The following is a 25,444-nucleotide window of genomic DNA, read 5'->3' as shown; positions in this document are numbered from 1 at the left end:
CAACTCTTCTTCTCCCATCAAACACATAGCTAGAAACTAGAAAGTCGTCACTACGCCTTCATCTGTCCATCCAAAACTCATACTTCGATTCCTTTTGAGATCTCTCCCAAAATGGCGTCGACCACCACCAGGCTCGTGTGTGCACCCCTGTTCCTGCTCTTGCTCTCCATGTCCAATGCCAACTCAGTCCAAGAGACCGGCAGCTCCCTCAAAAGCTCCACTCAGAAGAATGTGTTCGTCCTCGACAACTACGGCGCCCGTGGCGACGGGAAGCACGACGACACGCAGGCCCTGGCCAAGGCGTGGAACGCGGCGTGTTCCTCGTCCCGGCCGGCCGTGCTGCTCGTACCCAAGGGCAAAACCTATCTGCTCAAGGCCATCACCCTCTCTGGCCCGTGCAGATCCAGCATCGTCTTCAAGGTGAAGGGCACACTCATCGCTCCTCCGAGCATGTCGGCGTGGACCGAGAACAACAGGAGGCGCTGGATCTTCCTCCAGCGCATCACCGGCCTCACCGTCAATGGTGGCGGCACCATCAACGGCAACGGTGAGATCTGGTGGCAGAACTCGTGCAAGACCAACAAGGCTCTGCCGTGCAAGGGGGCTCCCACGGCCCTGACGTTTCACCTCTGCACTAATCTAAAGGTGGACAACCTGAAACTTGTAAACAGCCAACAAATCCATGTGTCGGTTCAGGACTGCAGCAACGTGCACTTGGCCCGGCTGACCATCACCGCGCCTGGCACCAGCCCAAACACCGACGGCATCCACGTCACCCACAGCAAATATGTGCAGGTCAGAGATTGTCTCATCAAGACCGGCGATGACTGCATATCCATCGAGAACGGAACTCACGATCTTCATGTCACAAAAGTTGTTTGTGGCCCGGGACATGGCATCAGCATTGGAAGCTTAGGAGACGGCAACTCCAGAGCCGAGGTATCCCGTATTTACATCGACACCGTGCGATTGTATGGCACGACCAATGGAGCCCGGATCAAGACATGGCAGGGAGGGAGTGGATACGCCGAGGATATCGTATTCCAGAATATGATCATGGATGCCGTGCAAAATCCAATTATCATTGACCAAAACTACTGTGACTCCGCCAAGCCATGCAAGAGCCAGAATTCGGCGGTAGAGGTACGGGATGTGGCGTTCAAGAATATTCGAGGGACTACCATTTCCAAGGATGCCATCAAGCTGAGTTGTAGCAAGGATCTCCCGTGTTCTGGCATTGCCTTAGAGAACATCGACCTTAAATTGGAGGGTGGGAAGGGTGACACCGAGAGTACCTGCCAGAACGCAAAATGGAGGAAGTCAGGAAATGTTGTTCCACTACCATGTAAAGGAAAAAATTAAGCTGTAATGGAAATGAGCTAGTTTAGACATGTATAATGGTACAATATAAAGCTTCTATGGAAATTCATTAATAAATCCTACTTTTGCATACATCGTTGTAGTTCCTTTTGGGGGTTTCTTTCTACCAATAATATGAAATGTGTTACCGGTAGGTGTTTTCTTGTTGAAATGAACAATAATGTTTAACACTCTTAGCTTCCAATGCTCATTGACAATTTAATTTCAATCACGTAGTAAAGTCAATTCTTCCTATAATTCATGGTTCTATATTTACATCTAGGAAGAGTAAAGGTTTTCCAAAGCTATGCTGATGTTTCAAATGAGGCATTGTCCTATATTAATAGAACACCATCACTACAAGAAAACCCTAGAAAATAAATGGAAATTACTTACTAGTCCTTGGGGATTCCGCTATCTTGTTCATCCTGCACATGTCAATGGCCCGCCGATGTTGCCACCACTGGAATTGGAAGCGGGAAAGTGGAAATTTAACGATCTCCACTCTACTAGCAAGAATCAAATCTACTAAACCCAGACCAACATGTGCAAGTTAGAGATTTTCTCAAACTTAGAGATTGTCTCAAACACTGACGGCATCCACATCACCCACAACAAATATGTGCAAGTTGGAGATTGTCTCATCAATACGAGGGATGACTGCATGTCCATCAAGAACGGAACTCACAATTTTCATGACACCAAAGTTGTTTGTGGTCCGGGACATGGCATCAACATTGGAAGCTTAATTAGGGGATGATAACTCCAGATTTGACATTTTCTATATCTACATTGACACTGTAGGATTATATGGCATGACCAACGGAGCCCGGATCAAGAAATGTCAGGGACGGAGTGGATATGCTAAGGATATTGTATTCCATAATATCATGGATAACCTGAAAAATAAATTGATCAAAACTAATGACTCCGCGAAGCCATGCAAGAGCCAGGAATCAGCCATACAGGTGTTGAATGTGGTGTTCAAGAATATTAGAGGGACTACCATTTTCGAGGATGACATGGGATCAAGCTGAGTTCTAGCAAGGAACTCTTTAGAGAATATCGACCTTAAATTGGAGGGTGGTAAGGGTGGCATGGGGAGTACATTCTAGAATGCAAAATGGTGACGAGGCTCTTCCTAGCACCCTTGTTCGTGCTCCTCTTGTTCTCGGTGTCCGATGCCAACTCCTTTACTTCAAACGGCGTGTTCCTCTGAAGTCAGTTGTCTTCAAAGGCCGTTGTCTCCAATACAAACTCCCAGGTTTTGGAACGGTCCCAGAGTGCCACCACAATAGCGAAGCCAAAGGACAAAATTCCACACCAAAAGGCTACCACCACCAGAAAACCTTCACTTGAAGTCGAAGGAGAGCACACTTATTCACCACTACCTTTGTTGTTGCCAAAGCCACATGGCAAGTTGCCAGAACCCTAGCTGGTAGAACATAAAATCATTTATCAAATGTTGTCCCAATGCAAGGTCTGGCAACCCTTCCTACTCACTAGCAACCGTGAGGTTGTAAAGTGCAGAGAAGTCGAGAGACCGGTGCCAGAAGCGAGAGCGTCTAGGGTAAAGGCCGGGTTGCTTCCCTCTCTCTCACACACATAGGGAGGGAGGGAGAGAGAGAGCATTTTGTTTGTTTTGAAAGCTTTATGGCCTTGATTTAACATTTAGTCCACTAATCTTCTAAGAGCAACATGTGATTTGAGTTAATTGAGGGCCATATGACAACAATGATGCATAGAGGGTAGAAACTCATACTGAAGGGTGGGGGTTTGGCAACCCCTCCTACTCACCAGCTGCCGCGAGGCCGTGAAGTGGATAGAAGAGAGAAGTCAAGAGAGACAGGTGCTAGAAGCGAGAGCATCCCCTCTCTCTCTCTCTCTCTCTCACACACACACACGCGCGCGCGCGCGCAAGAGAAGTGCATTGAACTCTTAGTGCGAATGTAGTGTGTTTTGAAGCTTTTGCGGCATTGATTTAACATTTAGTCTACTAATTTTGTAGGAGCAACATGTGATTTGAGTTAATTGAAGGCTTGCAGCCATATGACGGTAATGATGTGTGGAGGGTAGACAACTCATAAAGTGTGCAATGAGAAAAGGAATCTATAAACGAGAGTAGCTGTTCTGAGCCCGAGCTCATCTACACCTGTGTGTGGATAGTAAATTCCTAAAAGAAAGAGCACCAAATAAATTTTAAAAACTCGGAACATTTTTTGGAATCCAAGATGCTCGAATACGCAATGTCTTGTAAAAATTATGGTGTTTGAACATTCAAGGAGCTCATGGGAAAAAAATGGCTCTCAAAGAAACTTTGAAGAACTGCACTATTTAAGCTCAATTTTGTTTTTCTTGGCATGAGCTTTCTCGAATGTTACTTGGGCACGAAAATCTGCACGCTCCTAGAAAACACAAGCATCTTGGATACCAACAAGATTTAAGAGTGTTTTGCTGGGGTTTTTTTTCTCCCTATTTTTCTTGAACTTACTGTTCGTCGAAAGCATCTAAGTATGGGCTCAGACGTGGATTACCGTCTACGTAAGAGAGAAGAGTAGCATTTCGGTTTCTCTTGCCCAAACTTGTCAATTTCTACACCGAGAATACATTAGTCGCAATGTACAGTGGTTCCTCGTACGTGGATTAGTTGTGGCCTCGTTAGGACGGGAGAAAGAATGCACCATGCACGTACGCTGCCCCACTTCTTGTTTCATGCCATGCACGAATCTGGATGCGGGTGGCCGGGCTTAATTTGGCCTTTGGGGGAGTGTTGAGCGTAACCAAGGCGTGGCGTGCCATTCGTGGCGAAACGTACGTACGTGAAGCCTGCGGTGTTAGATTTGTGTGGGCACACACGATCCCACGTGTGGATAATGCGTGTAAGAGTGGCATAGGCGTGTAGGAACGTCCACGTACGTAGCGTGCAGCTAGCACGTTTCAGTAGTTTGAACTTCGCGGACTCGACAACGTACGTCACTGGGTTACACGATAGCTAATGGGCTACACGATAACATGCTGGTCCACGATGAATAGTCTTTCCGCTGTTAATTAGCATGGGCTACACGATAGCTAATGGATTGCCTCGGCTAATTGTACAAGTCACCCGTCAGAACTACAACTAAACAGATGATCTACACTAATTCACTTTTCTCAACATGCAAACACGTTATCTCAACCTGCTATCTCAATATACAATCATGCATGAATAGAAGTCCACCTTGGGGGCAACATACAATTTGAAAAGTGTTAGACTCTTCTCCGGCGTGTCCACGATTTCGCCTCGGCTTGCTTGTTGTTGTGGAGTCGAAGCTGCAGCGGCAGGGCCCTGTGGTGTACGATGACTAGCTGTAGGTGGCCTGTTCGGTGATCTTCCGTGGCGCCAGCCGTGCCTGGTTTTGTTCTTCTGAGCTCTCCATTTGAGTCGGAGCTGCGTTGTCCGGTCGTAGGTCGACTTGTCGTCGATTAGGGTGGGCTTTGCCCTGTGTATTTCAGTCTATGAGAGTGGGCTTGGCCCTTGTTGTTCCGGTTTTTGCCCGGTTTTCCGTAATTAACTGGGCAATTCTCTTCTGCTTATTTAATAGATGAGGCAATATTTGCCTCCGTTTCGAAAAAAAGTGTTAGACTCAAAGGACTCCCCCCTCCCCCTCCCCCCACCCATGTCGCTCCCCCGAGCGACCGGGGCAAAACCCTAGCCGCCGGCGTCGGTCCTCCTGCCTCCCCTCCTTCCCTCCTCGCTGCCGCCGGGGCACACTAATGGGCAAAGCCCGTCGGCGTCTTTGGTGGCGGGGCACTTCATCCTTTCGCCTGACGGCGGGGGAGGGGGGGGGGACGGGGGTCATGTTGGCGACGGGCGTGCGCTGGCAGCGGGGTCGCGTGTGCATGCCGTAGCGTGGTGGGCTCCGCGGGCATGTGCGCATCCAGGGTAGATCGTCTCGCCGGCAGGGTGCAGGTGCGTCTGCCGGTGGCCAGTGTGCAAGGCCCAACGTGGCACCTCCTGTGGTCGTCGCCGAGACGAATTTAGACCGTCTGGGCGCCCTCGTCGTCGGGACCTGGAGGCCGTGGTGGGGCGTTGCAAGGGGCAACGTGAGGAGGCTGGCAGGAGGGATGGGTGGTCTGCCTAGCCGTCACCAGCGCGGGGATGTGCCGGTCGAGGTCTCGCACCGTTCTGCCCCCTCCTCTTTCCCCTGGTCTGGTTGCCTCCGGCTCCATCTGTCGAGGCATGTCGGCGTTGGCGGCACCAACTATGGTAGCGGTCTGCTGGTCGTGGAGATTCGCTCCTTTGGGAGGCTGATGGCGGTGTCGGATGGCAGGGCGGCGACTCTGTGGTGGAAATTACCGTGTTCGCGGGTGGAGCTCCTAGCTCAGGTGCGGACTAGTGACCTTGGTCGCGTGGCGGCGGGGTGCCTCAGGCTCGGTGATATGTGGTGGTGGTGCGGCAGGTCTCTTCGACTGGGCGCACCCTGGTCGGAGGTGGAGTGGTACGCCGGGGTGAAATCCTTGTCTGACTGTGGTCAGACCGACGGTGGCAGCGCCCGCAGGCGTCGTCCCCTTCTTGTAGGCTCGGTCGCAGTCTCTTCTGATTCTCCATGTTGCTCCAGATAAAAATATTGATCCTTTGGATCGGGTGGTGGTGGCGCTCTAGTGTCGCGTCCTTCCTGAAGGAACTACCTTGGGGTTCACGGTTCATCGGCGGTCAGCCGTGTTCTTCATGATAGCTTGCTCTCGGTGGAGGGCTCCGCCATCTTCGTAGTGATGCTTGTTGTACATTTTTTGTTCACTTCGAGTTGGCTTAGCTGATCTCCGGCACATTTGTATTTTACTTTGGGTGTCTGTGTTTGGGTGCCGTGTTGTATGGTTCGGATGTATGAGGGTCATTAAAGCAGCGGGGCGAAAGCCTTTTTCGGTAAAGTCCACCTTAATATAAAATCATGAATGCTTTTTTTTTATAATTATGCAATTTTTGATCTACTCATCTTCAATTATGGCAATACAATGAACACCGAAAATAATAAAAATTACATTCAGATCCGTAGACCACGTAACCACGCTACAAGCATTGAAGCAAGCTGAAGGCGCGCCGTCCTCATCGCCCCTCCATCATCACATAATTTTTTTAATAATTATGCTATTTATATTAAATCAATATCTCACAACTATTCAATACAAAATACAATAAATCATATATATGTTTGGTTTCAGTTTATATTTTAATTTGAATATGTTCCAGACAATCCAATCTCAGTGATTCAGTGAATATACTGTAACCAATTTCCGTAGCAACCTACGGGGTATAATCCAATTAGTCATACAATTATTACGCACCAAGTATCCTTCAACTCTTTCAATGTGAAGTCATTATTTCCTCAGGCTGTTGCGTATGAGCTTTTCTTTGTAGTGCATTCAATGTTCTTTTTTCTTAGCATAATTCCATGATCTTATTACACAAGAAATAAAAAAAAAACCATGTCCCTAGTTGCACACCTCTTTGCTGGGACTTATAAAATAAGGACAGGCTAAACTAGCGAACGTCAGCCGGGAAGCATAGCAATTGCGGACGATTTGCATGGCAATTTATACTGGCTGATGAAAGCAAGTTTAGTTGGCAAGTATGACAATTCTACATCAGTTTAGTTTTTTACCAAGTAAATTTGCCATCCTCGCGATAATATATATTGCTGCAAAAAAAGTCTGATTTGCCATTCCCTCCCGGCGAACGTCAGCTTAATAGCATTACCATAAAATGTAAACTACTCCATGTCATAAAAATTATACCATTGAAAACCTCTTGCTCCAAAAAAGAGATTAGGATTTCTCTGCCTCCCGCCGGCACCATAGCTGGTCTATCTCATCTCCGGTGGCCTTAGGGCCATGGGGGCAGGGTGGATCCTGGACCTTACCGGCGGGAGGGCTCTGTTTTTATATGTTTCTTCAATTTTTGTTAGGGTTTATTTCCTCCCCAGGAAGACGAGACGGCGGCGGCTCCCTGAAGATGAAATAAGGTTCTTTCCGCCTAGCCCCAATCCTGGTGGCGCATCTAGCATCATCAGTGGACGTGTGGAAGTGTGTTTTTGGTGAATTTGCTCGAATTTGGTCGTCGTTCGTCTACGTTCGTTTGGCTTCAGGTTGGATCCTTCCGATCTACGCTCTTCATTAGCGGCGGTTGTTGTTCTGATGCGCTGGTTCTATGGGGCTTTAGGACGACGACTTTCTGACTGTCTACTACAACAATTTTTCCCTGGCTCCAGCGAGGGAGTGGTGATGACAGGCGTTCGGCTCGCTTTAGTTCTTGCAGTCGTTCCTAGGTGATCTTTGGATCTAGACGTAATTTTTATTATTTCTGATGTTCGTTATACTGGCATGAATAGATTAGTTAGTTTTCTTAAAGAAAAAATCTTTAGAATAAATCAAACATTATACTTTTTGTGGCACATAGTTTATATTTTGTTAGTCAAATATATAGATGGTCAATGTTTGATTTATTATACGATGGGGTCTAATAAATCCGGACGAAGCGAGTACTATTGTATGTAACAGCACTACACCTGGTACGGTGATACCTTTGGGACAACGCAAGGGGGCCTTCCGAACCATGGATATATCTAAGTTCGCGTGGGCACTACGTACAGGGGAGCTGGGTATATACGTGAAGATTCAGATTTTTGTCGTGCAAAGCCTGCGAGTCGGACAAATCTGGCATGTTTATCTCCTTTGTTGCCAAGTGGCCATGCACAACACCTGGCTGAACCGTTCGTGCACGCAGTCAGCACGGGTGATGGATGGACGTGCGTTTGCAGCTCTGCGTACTCCACAACACATGCATCCACGCCTAACTCTTGCCAAGCTAACTAAACTAGCTTCTCCATCACAAGCAACGCCGAACGACATCCACATGCATGCCGCCTATAAATACTCCTCGCCGGCGGCACTTCGTCTTCATCGGCTTGATCACTTGTACGCTTCTCTTAGCGAGTCCTACGACCAAACACCACGCTACAAACCAGGCCACGTACGTACAGTGCAATCTCATCTTCACTCTTGCGTTTGCTTTGTCTCTAGCTGCTGCACATGGCGTCGTTCATGGCGGCCGCTCTAGTCCTGATGCTCTTGGCATCCAGTGCAGGGGCGAGCGAGGCCAGCCCGGCGCCCGCCGAGACTCAGCAGAATGTCTTCATCGTCGACAACTACGGTGCCCATGGCGACGGGAAGCACGACGACACGCAGCCACTGGCCAAGGCGTGGAACGCGGCGTGTTCCTCCTCCCGGCCGGCCATGCTGCTCATTCCCGAGGGCAAGACCTACCTGCTTAACTCCGTCACCCTGTCTGGCCCATGCAAGTCCAGCGTCGTCTTCATGGTCAAAGGCACGCTGGTGGCTCCACGGAGCAGGTCGGCGTGGCGCGACAACGACACAAGTCGCTGGATCATGATCCAAGGCGTCACCGGACTCACCGTCTCCGGCGGCGGCACGATCAATGGCAACGGCGACGTCTGGTGGACGAACTCATGCAAGACCAACAAGGCTCTGCCGTGCACCAAGGCGCCCACGGCTCTGACGTTTCACCTGTGCACCAATCTGCAGGTGGAGAATCTGAAGCTTGTAAACAGCCAGCAGATCCATCTCTCCGTGGAGGACTGCAACGCAGTGCAGCTGGCCCGCCTCTCCATCACGGCGCCCGGCACGAGCCCCAACACCGACGGTATCCACATCACCCGCAGCAAAGATGTGCAAGTCAAAGATTGTGTCATCAAGACCGGGGACGACTGCATCTCCATCGAGAATGGGACCCGCAATCTTTTTGTCAGCAAAGTTGTTTGTGGTCCGGGGCATGGAATTAGTGTCGGGAGCTTAGGAGACGACAATTCTAGAGCCGAGGTCTCCGGCATCACAATCGACTCGGTGCAATTATACGGCACCACCAATGGTGCCCGGATCAAGACATGGCAGGGAGGAAGCGGGTATGCCAAGGGCATCACGTTCCAGAACATGATCATGGACAATGTGCAAAACCCCATAATCATTGACCAGAACTACTGCGACTCCGCCAAGCCATGTAAGAGTCGGGGGTCTGCGGTAGAGGTCAGCAATGTCGTCTTCAAGAACATTAGAGGGACAACCGTCTCCAAGGATGCCATCAAGCTTAGCTGCAGCAATAGCATCTCATGCTCCGACATTGTCTTGGAGAATATCGACCTCAAAATGGAGGGCGGCAAGGGTGACACAGAAAGCACTTGCCAGAATGCAAAATGGCAAGAATCAGGAACCGTTATTCCACAACCCTGCCAATTCCAAAACTAGCTAGAAGGTGGTGTAAATTGGACAGGTTCTTGTTGTACCCTGTAGAAATACAGCTGTATCAAAACTAGAATGTAAAAAAAAAAAAAACAAGTCATATACTTGTGCATACATAGTGCAAACTACTCTCTCCTATGTTTTACTATAACATTATTGTAAATTCTCCCATATAAAGGAAGTTGGTATGCAAATATATATAGCAAAATATGCCATGAAAAATTTACACGCCTCTCTGAAATTAGCAGAAAGAAATACAAATGACCAATTAAAAGTCTGAAAACAGGTGATAAACTTGCATAGACAGTTGCGGTTCTAACGTCAAGCTAGATTCTGATCTCCCTAAACTTACTTAGCCCATACTCAGTACAAGTCCTAGCACCACATGGCATCAATCTCAATAAGAGATGGACCAAGTTGGCCTTGAGGAAGAGTAATTCCTACAATTGTGACAAGCTCGATCACTTCATCACAAATTGCCCCATCAAGAAAGAAGGCAATTCAGACAAGTTAGAGACAAAGGACAAGAAAGTGACAAGCCATGGAAACTTGAGGCCACGGCTCGCCGCTGGCTAGGTTGGGCTTGTCGAGGTACGAGTAGATTACATTGGCATAAATCAAAAAATCTTATCACGTGCTCCAAGAATTGTTGCAGTAATAAATCACGAGATTATCACTAGAAGCACATGCCCATAACAGAAGTAACGTCGATGTAGCGCATTGGTGCACGTGTAGTCGTACTATCTTCTCCTCCGCATTATTCCCTCGAGCGACCATTCGAGTACCATAGCTAGAACACCTCCAAGGTATCCACATGTTCGAGAAGCAACACCATGTTAGAAATATGACCTAAAGGCAATAATATTGTATTATTATATTTCTATGTTTATAACTAAGAGTTTATATTCTATGCTATAACTGCTATGATTCTGGAATATGTGATTCAGTGGAAAACTCATATGCACGTGTGGAATGATAAATTGTCGGGGATATACCCCGCGGTATGACCCAGCCGGAAGTATGACCCGGCCGGACTTGGCGACTCACTGGTGACCCGCCCGAAGACTGGTGACTCATTGGTTAACCGGCAGGAGGGTCAGAGGAATAACAAGGCCCAAGGCCTAGAAGGCGGCTTATGAGAAGACCGACTCAAGGTGTGTGTCCGGTGGGCCGGCTTAGGAGGAAAGTATAAGGAATATTCCTATTAGGACTAGTCATGTAACCCGCCCCTTCAACTTATATAAGGAGTGGCAGGGCACTTCGAGAGTGACAAGTTTGACAAGTTTAGATAGACAAGTCAATAGCTCTCGAGATAGAGGTAGCCAAAGAGCACCCTTGTAATCGTGAGCACCATGGTCAATATCAATGAAGCAGGATGTAGGCTTTTACCTCCACCGTGAAGGGCCGAACCTGGGTAAAAAAACCTCGCGTCCCTCGTCCCACTCAACCCCTCTCAAGCTACCACATAGATGCATTGGCCTCACGACTAAGTCCTCACATTAAGGACATATTGAAGTAAATATGCCCTAGAGGCCATAATAAAGTTATTATTTATTTCCTTATATTATGATAAATGTTTATTATTCATGCTAGATTTGTACTAACAGGAAACATAATACATGTGTGAATACATAGACAAACAGAATGTCACTAGTATGCCTCTACTTGACTAGCTCGTTGATCAAAGATGGTTATGTTTCCTAACCATAGACATGAGTTGTCATTTGATTAACGGGATCACATCATTAGGAGAATGATGTGATTGACTTGACCCATTCCGTTAGCTTAGCACTTGATCGTTTAGTTTGTTGCTATTGCTTTCTTCATGACTTATACATGTTCCTATGACTATGAGATTATGCAACTCTCGTTTACAGGAGGAAGACTTTGTGTGCTACCAAACGTCACAACGTAACTGGGTGATTATAAAAGTGCTCTACAGGTGTCTCCGAAGGTACTTGTTGGGTTGGCGTATTTCGAGATTAGGATTTGTCACTCCGATTGTCGGAGAGGTATCTCTGGGCCCTCTCGGTAATGCACATCACTTAAGCCTTGCGAGCATTGCAACTAATGAGTTAGTTGCGGGATGATGTATTACGGAACGAGTAAAGAGACTTGCCGGTAACGAGATTGAACTAGGTATTGAGATACCGACGATCGAATCTCGAGCAAGTAACATACCGATGACAAAGGGAACAACGTATGTTGTTATGCGGTTTGACCGATAAAGATCTTCGTAGAATATGTAGGAGCCAATATGAGCATCCAGGTTCCGCTATTGGTTATTGACCAAAGACGTGTCTCGGTCATGTCTACATAGTTCTCGAACCCGTAGGGTCCGCACGCTTAACGCTACGATGACAGTTATATTATGAGTTTATATGTTTTGATGTACCGAAGGAGTTTGGAGTCCCGGATGAGATCGGAGACATGACGAGGAGTCTCGAAATGGTCGAGACGTAAAGATCGATATATTGGACGACATTATTCGGACTTCGGAATGGTTCCGAGTGATTCGGGTATTTTTCGGAGTACCGGAGAGTTACGGGAATTCGCCGGGGAGTATATGGGCCTTATTGGGCCATACGGGAATAGAGGAAAGAGACCAAAAGGAAGGAGGCCTGCGCCCCCCTCTGGTCCGAATTGGACAAGGGGTGCAGCCCCCTTTTCCTTCTTCCTCTCCTCCTCTTTCCTTCTCTCCTACTCCAACAAGGAAAGGAGGAGTCCTACTCCCGGTGGGAGTAGGACTCCCCCCTTGGCGCGCCCTCCTCCTAGGCTGGCCGCCTCCCCCTTTCTCCTTTATATACAGGGGCAGGGGGGCACCTCTAGACACACAAGTTGATCAAGTTGATCGTCTCTTAGCCGTGTGCGGTGCCCCCCTCCATCATAGTCCACCTCGATAATACTGTAGCGGTGCTTAGGCGAAGCCCTGCGTCGGTAGAACATCAACATCGTCACCACGCCGTCGTGCTGACGAAACTCTCCCTCAACACTCGGCTGGATCGGAGTTCGAGGGACGTCATCGGGCTGAACGTGTGCTGAACTCGGAGGTGCCATACGTTCGGTACTTGATCAGTCGGATCGTGAAGACGTACGACTACATCAACCGCGTTGTGCTAACGCTTTCGCTTACGGTCTACGAGGGTACGTGGACACACTCTCCCCTCTCGTTGCTGTGCATCACCATGATCTTGTGTGTGCATGGGAATTGTTTTTGAAATTACTACGTTCCCCAACAGTGGCATCCGAGCCAGGTTTTATGCGTAGATGTCATATGCACGAGTAGAACACAGGTGAGTTGTGGGTGATATAAGTCATACTGCTTACCAACATGTCACACTTTGGTTCGGCGGTATTGTTGGATGAAGCGGCCCGGACCGACATTACGCATACGCTTACGCGAGACTGGTTTTACCGCTGTGCTATGCACACAGGTGACTAGCGGGTGTCAGTTTCTCCAACTTTAGTTGAACCGAGTGTGGCTATGCCCGGTCCTTGAGAAGGTTAAAACAGCACTAACTTGACAAACTATCGTTGTGGTTTTCGATGCGTAGGTAAGAACGGTTCTTGCTAAGCCCGTAGCAGCCACGTAAAACTTGCAACAACAAAGTAGAGGACGTCTAACTTGTTTTTGCAGGGCATGTTGTGATGTGATATGGTCAAGACGTGATGAGATATAAGTTGTTGTATAAGATGATCATGTTTTGTTGAAGTTATCGGCAACTGGCAGAAGCCTTATGGTTGTCTCTTTATTGCATAAGATGCAAGCGCCAAATAATTGCTTTACTTTATCGCTATGCGATAGCAATAGTTGCAAGAGCAATAGTTGGCGAGACGACCTTATGATGACACATTGATATAGATCAAGATGATGGAGATCATGGTGTCATGCCGGTGACGATGGAGATCATGACGATGCTTTGGAGATGGAGATCAAAGGCACAAGATGATGATGGCCATATCATGTCACATATTTTGATTGCATGTGATGTTTATCTTTTATACATCTTATTTTGCTTAGTTCGGCGGTAACTTTATAAGATGATCTCTCACTAAATTTCAAGATAAAAGTGTTCTCCCTGAGTATGCACCGTTGCCAAAGTTCGTCGTGCCCAGACACCACGTGATGATCGGGTGTGATAAGCTCTACGTCTATCTACAACGGGTGCAAGCCAGTTTTGCACACGCAGAATACTCAGGTTAAACTTGACGAGCCTAGCATATGCAGATATGGCCTCGGAACACTGAGACCGAAAGGTCGAGTGTGAATCATATAGTAGATATGATCAACATAGTGATGTTCACCATTGAAAACTACTCCATTTCACGTGATGGTCGGTTATGGTTTAGTTGATTTGGATCACGTGATCACTTAGAACATTAGAGGGATGTCTTTCTAAGTGGGAGTTCTTAAGTAATATAATTAATTGAACTTAAATTTATCATGAACTTAGTCCTGGTAGTATTAGCATATCTATGTTGTAGATCAATAGCTCGCGTTTAGCTCCCCTATTTTATTTTTGATATGTTCCTAGAGAAAACTAAGTTGAAAGATGTTAGTAGCAATGATGCGGATTGGATCCGTGATCTGAGGTTTATCCTCATTGCCGCACAGAAGAATTATGTCCTTAATGCACCGCTAGGTGACAGACCTATTGCAGGAGCAGATGCAGACATCATGAACGTTTGGCTAGCTCAATATGATGACTACTTAATAGTTTAGTGCACCATGCTTAACAGCTTAGAATTGGGACTTCAAAGATGTTTTGAACGTCATGGATCATATGGATGTTCCAGGAGTTGAAGTTAATATTTCAAGCAAATACCCGAGTTGAGGATATGAAATCTCCAACAAGTTCTATAGCTAAAAGATGGAGGAGAATAGCTCAAGCAGTGAGCATGTGTTCAGATTGTCTGGGTACTACAATCGCTTGAATCAAGTGGGAGTTAATCTTCCAGATAAAATAGTGATTGACAGAATTCTCTAGTCACCATCACCAAGTTAGTAGAACTTCGTGATGAACTATAGTATGCAAGGGATGATGAAAACGATTCCTGAGCTTTTCATGATGATGAAATCGATGAAGGTAGAAATCAAGAAAGAGCATCAAGTGTTGATGATTAACAAGATCACTAGTTTCAAGAAAAGGGCAAAGGGAAAGAAAGGGAACTTCAAGAAGAACGGCAAGCAAGTTGCTGTTCAAGTGAAGAAGCCCAAGTCTGGTCCTAAGCCTAAGACTAAGTGCTTCTACTGCAAAGGGACTGGTCACTGGAAGCGGAACTGCCCCAAGTATTTGGCAGATAAGAAGGATGGCAAAGTGAACAAAGGTATATTTGATATACAAATTATTGATGTGTATTTTACTAGTGTTCGTAGCAACCCCTCGGTATTTGATACTGGTTCAGTTGCTAAGAGTAGTAACTCGAAACGGGAGTTGCAGAATAAACAGAGACTAGTTAAGGGTGAAGTGATGATGTGTGTTGGAAGTGGTTCCAAGATTGATATGATCATCATCGCACACTCCCTATACTTTTGGGATTAGTGTTGAACCTAAATAAGTGTTATTTGGTGTTTGCGTTGAGCATGAATATGATTTGATCATGTTTATTGCAATATGGTTATTCATTTAAGTAAGAGAATAAATTGTTGTTCTGTTTACATGAATAAAACCTTCTATGGTCATACACCCAATGAAAATGGTTTGTTGGATCTCGATCGTGGTGATACACATTCTCATAATATTGAAGCCAAAAGATGCAAAGTTAATAATGATAGTGCAACTTATTTGTGGCACTGCCGTTTAGGTCATATTGGTGTAAAGCGCATGAAGAAACTCCATACTGATGGACTTTTGGAATCACTTGACGCTTGCGAACCATGCCTCATGGGCAAGATGACTAAGACTCCGTTCTCCGGAACAATGGAGCGAGCAACAGATTTGTTGGAAATCATACATACTGATGTATGTGGTCCGATGAATATTGAGGCTCGCGGCATGTATCATTATTTTCTGATCTTCACAGATGATTTGAGCAGATATGAGTATATCTACTTGATGAAACACAAGTCTGAAACATTTGAAAAGTTCAAAGAATTTCAGAGTGAAGTGGAGAATCATCGTAACAAAAATAAAAGTTTCTACGATATGATCGCAGAAGTAAAATATTTGAGTTACGAGTTTGGCCTTCAGTTAAAAACAATGTGAAATAGTTTCACTACTCACGCCACCTAGGAACACCACAGTGTAATGGTGTGTCCGAATGTCATAACCGTACTTTATTAGATATGGTGCGATCTATGATGTCTCTTACCGATCTACCACTATCGTTTTGGGGTTATGCATTAGAGACAGCTGCATTCACGTTAAATAGGGAACCATCTAAATCCGTTGAGACAACACCGTATGAACTATGGTTTGGCAAGAAACCTAAGCTGTCGTTTCTTAAAGTTTGAGGTTGCAATGCTTATGTGAAAAAGTTTCAACCTGATAAGCTCAAATCCAAGTCGAAGAAGTGCGTCTTCGTAGGATACCCAAAAGTAATTGTTCGGTACACCTTCTATCACAGATCCGAAGGCAAGACATTTGTTGCTGAGAATGGATCCTTTCTAGAGAAGGAGTTTCTCTCGAAAGAAGTGAGTAGGAGAAAAGTAGAACTCGATGAGGTAACTGTACCTGCTCCCTTATTGGAAAGTAGTACATCACAGAAACCGGTTTCTGTGACACCTACACCAATTAGTGAGGAAGCTAATGATAATGATCATGAAACTTCAGATCAAGTTACTACCGAACCTCGTAGATCAACCAGAGTAAGATCCGCACCAGAGTGGTACGGCAATCCTGTTCTGGAAGTCATGCTACTAGATCATGATGAACCTACAAACTATGAATAAGCGATGGTGAGCCCAGATTCCGCAAAATGGCTAGAAGCCATGAAATCTGAGATGGGATCCATGTATGAGAACAAAGTGTAGACTTTGGTTGACTTGCCCGATGATCGGCAAGCCATAGAAAATAAATGGATCTTCAAGAGGAAGACGGACGCTGATAGTAGTGTTACTATCTACAAAGCTAGACTTGTCGAAAAAAGGGTTTTGACAAAGTTCAAGGTGTTGACTACGATGAATTATTCTCACTCGCAACGATGCTTAAGTCTGTCTGAATCATGTTAGCAATTGCCACATTTTATGAAATCTGGAAAATGGATAAACAAAACTGCATTCCTTAATGGATTTATTAAAGAAGAGTTGTATATGATGCAACCAGAAGGTTTTGTCGATCCTAAAGGTGTTAACAAAATGTGCAAGCTCCAGTGATCCATCTATGGACTGGTGCAAGCATCTCGGAGTTGGAATATACGCTTTGATAAGTTGATCAAAGCATATAGTTTTATACAGACTTGCGGTGAAGCCTGTATTTACAAGAAAGTGAGTGGGAGCACTACAACATTTCTGATAAGTATATGTGTATTACATATTGTTGATCGAAGATAATGTAGAATTATTCTGCAAAGCATAAAGGAATGTTTGAAAGGAGTTTTTCAAAGAAAGACCTCGGTGAAGCTGCTTACATATTGAGCATCAAGATCTATAGAGATAGATCAAGACGCTTGATAAGTTTTTTCAATGAGTACATACCTTGACAAGATTTTGAAGTAGTTCAAAATGGAACAGTCAAAGAAGGAGTTCTTACCTGTGTTACAAGGTGTGAAATTGAGTAAGACTCAAAACCCGACCACGGCAGAAGATAGAGAGAGAATGAAAGTCATTCCCTATCTCAGCCATAGGTTCTATAAAGTATGACATGCTGTGTACCAGACCTATTGTATACCCTGCCCTGATTTTGGCAAAGGAGTACAATAGTGATCTAGGGGTAGATCACTTGACATTGGTCAAAATTATCCTTAGTGGAATAAGGATATGTTTCTCGATTATGGAAGTGAAAGGTTCGTCGTAAAGGGTTACGTCGATGCAAGTTTTGACCCTGATCCAGATGACTCTAAGTCTCAATCTGGATACATATTGAAAGTGGGAGCAATTAGCTAGAGTAGCTCTGTGCTGAGCATTGTTGACATAGAAATTTGCAAAATACGTATGGATCTGAATGTGGCAGACCCGTTGACTAAACTTTTCTCACAAGCAAAACATGATCACAACTTAGTACTCTTTGGGTGTTAATCACATAGCGATGTGAACTAGATTATTGACTCTAGTAAACCCTTTGGGTATTGATCACATGTCGATGTGAACTATGGGTGTTAATCACATGATGATGTGAACTATTGGTATTAAATCACATGGCGATGTGAACTAGATTATTGACTCTAGTGCAAGTGGGAGACTGAAGGAAATATGCCCTAGAGGCAATAATAAAGTTATTATCTATTTCCTTATATCATGATAAATGTTTATTATTCATGCTAGAATTGTATTAACCAGAAACATAATACATGTGTGAATACATAGACAAACAGAATGCCACTAGTATGCCTCTACTTGACTAGCTCGTTGATCAAAGATGGTTATGTTTCCTAACCATAGACATGAGTTGTCATTTGATTAACGGGATCACATCATTAGGAGAATGATGTGATTGACTTGACCCATTCCGTTAGCTTAGCACTTGATCGTTTAGTTTGTTGCTATTGCTTTCTTCATGACTTATACATGTTCCTATGACTATGAGATTATGCAACTCCCGTTTACAGGAGGAACACTTTGTGTGCTACCAAACGTCACAACGTAACTGGGTGATTATAAAGGTGCTCTACAGGTGTCTCCGAAGGTACTTGTTGGGTTGGCGTATTTCGAGATTAGGATTTGTCACTCCGATTGTCGGAGAGGTATCTCTGGGCCCTCTCGGTAATGCACATCACTTAAGCCTTGCAAGCATTGCAACTAATGAGTTACTTGCGGGATGATGTATTACGGAACGAGTAAAGAGACTTGCCGGTAACGAGATTGAACTAGGTATTGAGATACTGACGATCGAATGTCGGGCAAGTAACATACCGATGACAAAGGGAACAACGTATGTTGTTATGCGGTTTGACCGATAAAGATCTTCGTGAAGGAAATATGCCCTAGAGGCAATAATAAAGTTATTATTTATTTCCTTATATATCATGATAAAAGTTTATTATTCATGCTAGAATTGTATTAACCGTAAACATAATACATGTGTGAATACATAGACAAACAGAGTGTCACTAGTATGCCTCTACTAGACTAGCTTGTTAATCAAAGATGGTTATGTTTCCTAACCATAGACAAAGAGTTGTTATTTGATTAACAGGATCAAATCATTAGATGAATGATCTGATTGACATGACCCATTCCATTAGCTTAGCACCCGATCGTTTAGTATGTTGCTATTGCTTTCTTCATGACTTATACATGTTCCTATGACTATGAGATTATGCAACTCCCGTTTACCGGAGGAACACTTTGTGTGCTACCAAACGTCACAACGTAACTGGGTGATTATAAAGGAGCTCTATAGGTGTCTCCAAAGGTACATGTTGGGTTGGCGTATTTCGAGATTAGGATTTGTCACTCCGATTGTCGGAGAGGTATCTTTGGGCCCTCTCGGTAATGCACACCACATAAGCCTTGCAAGCATTGCAACTAATGAGTTAGTTGTGAGATGATGTATTACGGAACGAGTAAAGAGACTTGCCGGTAACGAGATTGAACTAGGTATTGGATACTGACGATCGAATCTCGGGCAAGTAACATACCGATGACAAAGGGAACAACGTATGTTGTTATGCGGTCTGACCGATAAAAGATCTTCATAGAATATGTAGGAGCCAATATGAGCATCCAGGTTCCGCTATTGGTTATTGACCGGAGACATGTCTCGGTCATGTCTACATTGTTCTCGAGCCCGTAGGGTCCGCACGCTTAAGGTTACGATGACAATTATATTATGAGTTTATGCATTTTGATGTACCGAAGGTTGTTCGGAGTCCCGGATGTGATCACGGACATGACGAGGAGTCTCGAAATGGTCGAGACATAAAGATTGATATATTGGAAGCCTATGTTTGGATATCGGAAGTGTTCCGGGTGAAATCGGGATTTTACCGGAGTACCGGGAGGTTACCGGAACCCCCCGGGAAGTATATGGGCCTTAGTGGAAGAGAGGAGAGGTGGCCAGAGATGGGCCGCGCGCCCCTCCCCCCCTTGGTCCGAATAGGACAAGGAGAGGGGGCCGACCCCCCTTCCTCCTCTCTCTCCTCTTTTCCCCCCTCCGCGAATCCTATTCCAACTAGGAAAGGGGGGAGTCCTACTCCCGGAAGGAGTAGGACTCCTCCTGGCGCACCACCTCTTGGCCGGCCAGCCCCCCTTTGAGCCTTTATATACGGAGGCACGGGACACCCCTAGAGACACAAGTTGATCCACGTGATCATATTCTTAGCCGTGTGCGGTGCCCCCTTCCACCATAGTCCTCGATAATATTGTAGCGGTGCTTAGGCGAAGCCCTGCGACGGTAGTACATCAAGATCGTCACCACACCGTCGTGCTGACGGAACTCTTCCCCGACACTTTGCTGGATCGGAGTCCGGGGATCGTCATCGAGCTGAACGTGTGCTAGAACTCGGAGGTGCCGTAGTTTCGGTGCTTGATCGGTCGGGCCGTGAAGACGTACGACTACATCAACCAAGTTAACGCTTTCGTTGTCGATCTACAAGGGTACGTAGATCATACTCTCCTCTCTCGTTGCTATGCATCACAATGATCTTGCGTGTGCGTAGGAAATTTTTTGAAATTACTATGTTCCCTAACACTTCATAGAATATGTAGGAGCCAATATGAGCATCCAGGTTCTGCTATTGGTTATTGACCGGAGACGTGTCTCGGTCATGTCTACATAGTTCTCGAACCCGTAGGGTCCGCACGCTTAACGCTACGGTGACAGTTATATTATGAGTTTATATGTTTTGATGTACTGAAGGAGTTCGGAGTCCCGGATGAGATCGGGGACATGACGAGGAGTCTCGAAATGGTCGAGACGTAAAGATCGATATATTGGACGACTATATTCGGACTTCGGAAAGGCTCCGATTGATTCGGGTATTTTTCGGAGTACCGGAGAGTTACGGGAATTCGTCGGGGAGTATATGGGCCTTATTGGGCCATACGGGAATAGAGAAAAGAGACCAAAAGGAAGGAGGCCTGCACCCCCCCTCTGGTCCGAATTGGACAAGGGGTGCAGCCCCCTTTTCCTTCTCCCTCTCCTCCTCTTTCCTTCTCTCCTACTCCAACAAGGAAAGGAGGAGTCCTACTCCCGGTGGGAGTAGGACTTCCCCCTTGGCGCGCCCTCCTCCTAGGCCGGCCGCCTCCCCCTTTCTCCTTTATATACAGGGGCAGGGGGCACCTCTAGACACACAAGTTGATCAAGTTGATCGTCTCTTAGCCGTGTGCGGTGCCCCCCTCCACCATAGTCCACCTCGATAATACTGTAGCGGTGCCTAGGCGAAGCCCTGCGTCGGTAGAACATCAACATCGTCACCACACCGTCGTGCTGACGAAACTCTACCTCAACACTCGGCTGGATTGGAGTTCGAGGGACGTCATCGGGCTGAACGTGTGCTGAACTCGGAGGTGCCGTACGTTTGGTACTTGATCGGTCAGATCGTGAAGACGTACGACTACATCAACCACGTTGTGCTAACGCTTCCGCTTACGGTCTACGAGGGTACGTGGACACACTCTCCCCTCTCGTTGTTGTGCATCACCATGATCTTGCATGTGCGTAGGATTTTTTTTGAAATTACTACATTCCCCAACACATATGTCGTGTTAAGTCCACGACATAAACGGTAAATTCTGATTCCTAGTTTTGCCTCTAAGACTAGCTCAAGTGTTGTTTTCTGATCATGTTTTCCGGATCTTGAGATATCATTACGTGTAATGATAGTCTTAAAACAAAACTGAGAATATGATGTTCGAAGAACGATCACATTGAATTAACGCAAACTTTATTGTTATACTTTGAGATGATGTCATCACAAGTCAATCGTTATAACACGAAGAGTTAAAGTATGCTTTAGTTCCTTAGACCATGAAGTATCGTAGTCACTTCTTAACGTATGATGGACTTCGGGGTTGCTCAAACGTCATCTATAACACGGTGATCATAACGACAACTTACAGATTCACCAAAAAGTTTGACATTAAAATGTATTATGAAGTTTCCTTTATTGTTTGCCCTTGCAGAGCACTGGAACAACATTTCCTGTTTTTCTCCATTTTGCATTCTCGCAAGTGCTCTGTGTTTCACCCTCGCCACCTTCAAAATTCAGATGGATGTTCCCCAAAGCAATTTGGGAGCATAGGACATTCGTGCTACAGCTCACCTTGATGGCCTCCTTGAAAATCGTTGTACCTCTAATGTTCTTGAAGGTGACGTTGTTGACCTCAACTGATGACTCTTGCATGGTTTCACGAGTCGCAGTAGTTCTGGTCAATGATAATCGGGTTTTGCACGTTGTCCATGATCATGTTCTGGAACGTGATATTCTTCGCGAACCCACTTCGTCCCTGCCATGTCTTGATCCGGGCACCATGGTCGTGCCACATAATTGCACCGAGTCAATTGTAATACATGATACCTCGACTCTGGAGTTGTCATCTCCCAAGCTTCCGATGTTGATGCCATGTCCCTGACCACACACAACTTTGGTGACAAGAAGATTGTGCATTCCATCCTCAATCGACATGCAATCGTCCCCGGTCTTGATGACACAATATCTAACTTGCTCACTTTCAGGGGGGTGTACTGGGAGCCAACAGACATGGTTTGGAATAAGGGGTCTATAGCCCCTGTGCGACATCTTTGAGATGAATTGGATGAGGGGCGATGTAGTTGACGAAAATATCTCTGATGCGACCTATTTGTAGTCAACAATAGCTCCAATGCGACATGGCCCTGTTTAACCATGAAATGCAAAACATAAGGGGTTAGTGGTTTGAGTTATGACACGCGGGACCCATCAGTTATCCACATGAATCACTACAAGAAATATGTCAACTTATGACCTTCTGTCAGTGAACCTCGAAGAAGTGGTCATAAATTTATGACCATTTTAGACCAATTGGTCAAAAGCTGTTCAGGGGGCTCCAAACCCTAAACCATTGCGACCATTTTGGTCAGAAAGGTCGTAATTTCCTTACACGAAATGGTCACAAAGCAAACAGTGCTAGTCCGCTGCCTTATTTCTAGTTGTTAATGACCAATATAGATGGTCATAGCCTTGTAGATTGTGGTGGGTTGTGATGACTAGGCGCCATCTCATCAGTTTTGCCTATGTGTCATGTCCATGTGGCAGTTTTTGCCCTAGGTTGTGAAACAACCTATATTTCTATCATTCCCAAAATTCCCAAAAAAATCTCATAAATTCTTTGGGGCATATCTACATCAAATATGTAAAAATCCTTCCTTGCCTAGTTCAAACTAATTCAACAATATTCATTTTCCTATTCTGTTCACAACAACACTTTATGAAGGAACTGCTATTAATATATTCTTGATTGCCCTCGGAATTTTTGGGCACTCTTTCCTATCCAAATCATTACCGCATGACAAAATTCAGCTCCATTTGCCTAGCAAATCTTCCTCGGCAAATTTCCAAAGTTTTTGTCCACCTAGAAGCATTGTGAAGGAAGTACCTTTTTATATCTCTAAATGACATGAAATTTATACAGTTCCTTCATATACCCAAATTACCACCCTCCTCCAAATTGCAGCTCAGTCAAATCATCTATGTGAGTCCAGGTTCAATTTATATTTTACGGCCAAATTGGCACGTTGCAAAGCAAGTGTTATATAGACCCCTCCTATTACCCTCAAACTTTTCGGGCACTCTTCCATACCCAAATCATTGCCACATGATAATATTCAGCTCAATTTTCCTAGTAAATCTTTCTCAGGAAATTTCCAAAGTTTCTACCTCGAGAGAAGCTTTGTGAAGTAAGTACTAACTAGGCTTACCCAAATGATCTGAAAATTTACCAGCGCATGACCACACCTATGTAACTTACCTACACCAATTTTTAGCTCATTTAATTCATCCAATCTCTCTCACTAGTTTTCCCAAGTTTTTGTCCATAGAAGAGCATTGTGAAGGAAGTACTACTTTGGCATGTCAAAATGATATCAATTTTCTACAATGCTTTCCTATGCCCAAATAACCATCCTCCACCAAATTTCAGCTCAATACATTCATTATTTTGAGCCCAGCTTCAACATTCATATTTTTGTCCAGTGTGGTACTTTGCAAAGCAAGTACCACCTAGGATCCTCCTTTTGAGCTGAAAATTTGTGAATACATTCTCCTTAGTATATGATCATCCTAGGCCAAAACTCACGCCCATTGGCCATGTGCATTTCCCGTACCACTAATCAAACACTTGGCTGCTTATTCATGTTTGAGCATCGATCGGTCTCCTCGTGAGAATCTTATGTTGTGATTTTCTTCCTAGCACCTACCTGGGGAGTGCCCAACCCACTAGACATGCCTAGGCTGCCCAGAACACATGGCAACGCCACGGCCACGCGGTGACCACGCAGCGGGCATGCGAGTTTACGCGCTCTAGAGTTGGGGGCCTCGGCCACCGCCCAAACCTCGACGTATCGCCACCAAACCATGTATTTATGATTAAATAGGTACTTATGTAACTAGAAATGATTTTTGGAAAAAATAAATAGCAAACTATGAGGCAGCTGCAGTTCAAATTTGACCCGCTTCCAGCTGAATCGGTGGAAATTTGTCTTTTTCACGAGAGGTGGATCAAAACTTTTTACACCCAACCATTTTGTCAATTGTGCATTAAATATTTCCTAGTATTTTAGAAAATTGATTTGGTCCAATTTTGCAACAATTATTTGGGAGGTCCTTCACAAAAAAAGTCATTTTGGGCACTCGAAAAAATGGAAAATGAATTTTTCATGCAAAGAAAATGAAAACTTCCTTAGGCAACATTGTTAGCCATTCCAAGACGCACCCTTGTGCACAATATGAGATCATTTGAACAAACTATGCCATGAATGCGGCCATAAGATTGATCATTTGGCTTGAAAGCCATTGATCTCTACACGTGATAGCTCGTTTTTTAGAACACTTTTTAAAAATAATTATTGTATTACAAGGTTGTTATTTTTCCTAGGAACTTGGCCACATATAATGACATAATGCGAAGGTTTCCCAATTTTTTGTTTTTTTTTGAATTTTTTATGCCCGTTTCAAAATGCGGACAAAACGGCGGGAATGGCCGTTCCTAGCTAGTGGTTGAATCTTGGAATTTTTTTTGCGTTTCTCTGATTAAATAGGTACTTATGTAGCCAGAAATGATTTTTGGAAAAAATAAATAGCAAACTATGAGGCAGCTGCAGTTCAAATTTGACCCACTTCCAGCTGAATCGGCGGAAATATGTCTTTTTCACGAGAGGTGGATCAAAACTTTTTACACCCAACCATTTTGTCAATCGTGCATTAAATATGTCCTAGTATTTTATAAAATTGATTTGGTCCAATTTTGCAACAAAAAACCCTCCTTTTGGGCACTCGAAAAATGGAAAATGGTTTTTTCGTCCAACAAAAATGAAAACTTCATTAGGCAACATTGTTTGCCATTCCAATATGCACCCTTTTGCACAATATGAGATCATTTGAACAAACTATGCCATGAATGTGGCCATAAGATTGATCATTTGGCTTGAAAGCCATTGATCTCCACACGTGATAGCTCGTTTTTGAGAACAGTTTTTTAAAATAATTGCCGTATTAGAAG

The 25,444-nt window shown here is 45.0% G+C and overlaps 2 protein-coding genes and 1 pseudogene across 2 annotated transcripts; 2 read left to right on the top strand and 1 right to left on the bottom strand.

Moving 5' to 3' along the window:
* On the top strand, window positions 1-1,496 carry LOC125506212 (polygalacturonase-like). The gene has a single exon (XM_048671074.1). It carries the CDS (start codon window positions 112-114, stop codon window positions 1,360-1,362), a length of 1,251 nt encoding a protein of 416 aa, XP_048527031.1. The 5' UTR covers window positions 1-111; the 3' UTR covers window positions 1,363-1,496.
* Window positions 1,497-8,308: 6,812 nt separating this feature from the next.
* Window positions 8,309-9,760, top strand: LOC125506211 (polygalacturonase-like). Its single transcript, XM_048671073.1, has one exon. It carries the CDS (start codon window positions 8,425-8,427, stop codon window positions 9,652-9,654), a length of 1,230 nt encoding a protein of 409 aa, XP_048527030.1. The 5' UTR covers window positions 8,309-8,424; the 3' UTR covers window positions 9,655-9,760.
* A 12,092-nt stretch (window positions 9,761-21,852) lies between these two features.
* Window positions 21,853-25,444, bottom strand: part of LOC125507500 — a 40,830-nt pseudogene continuing 37,238 nt past the window's right edge.

Source organism: Triticum urartu, chromosome 5 (genome assembly GCF_003073215.2).
Source record: "Triticum urartu cultivar G1812 chromosome 5, Tu2.1, whole genome shotgun sequence".
NCBI lineage: Eukaryota > Viridiplantae > Streptophyta > Magnoliopsida > Poales > Poaceae > Triticum > Triticum urartu.
This window is presented reverse-complemented; position numbering and strand designations above follow the sequence as displayed.

Coding starts and splice junctions, on each gene's coding strand:
- LOC125506212 (XM_048671074.1), top strand. CDS start 112: ATGGCGTCGACCACCACCAGGCTCGTGTGTGCACCCCTGTTCCTGCTC.
- LOC125506211 (XM_048671073.1), top strand. CDS start 8,425: ATGGCGTCGTTCATGGCGGCCGCTCTAGTCCTGATGCTCTTGGCATCC.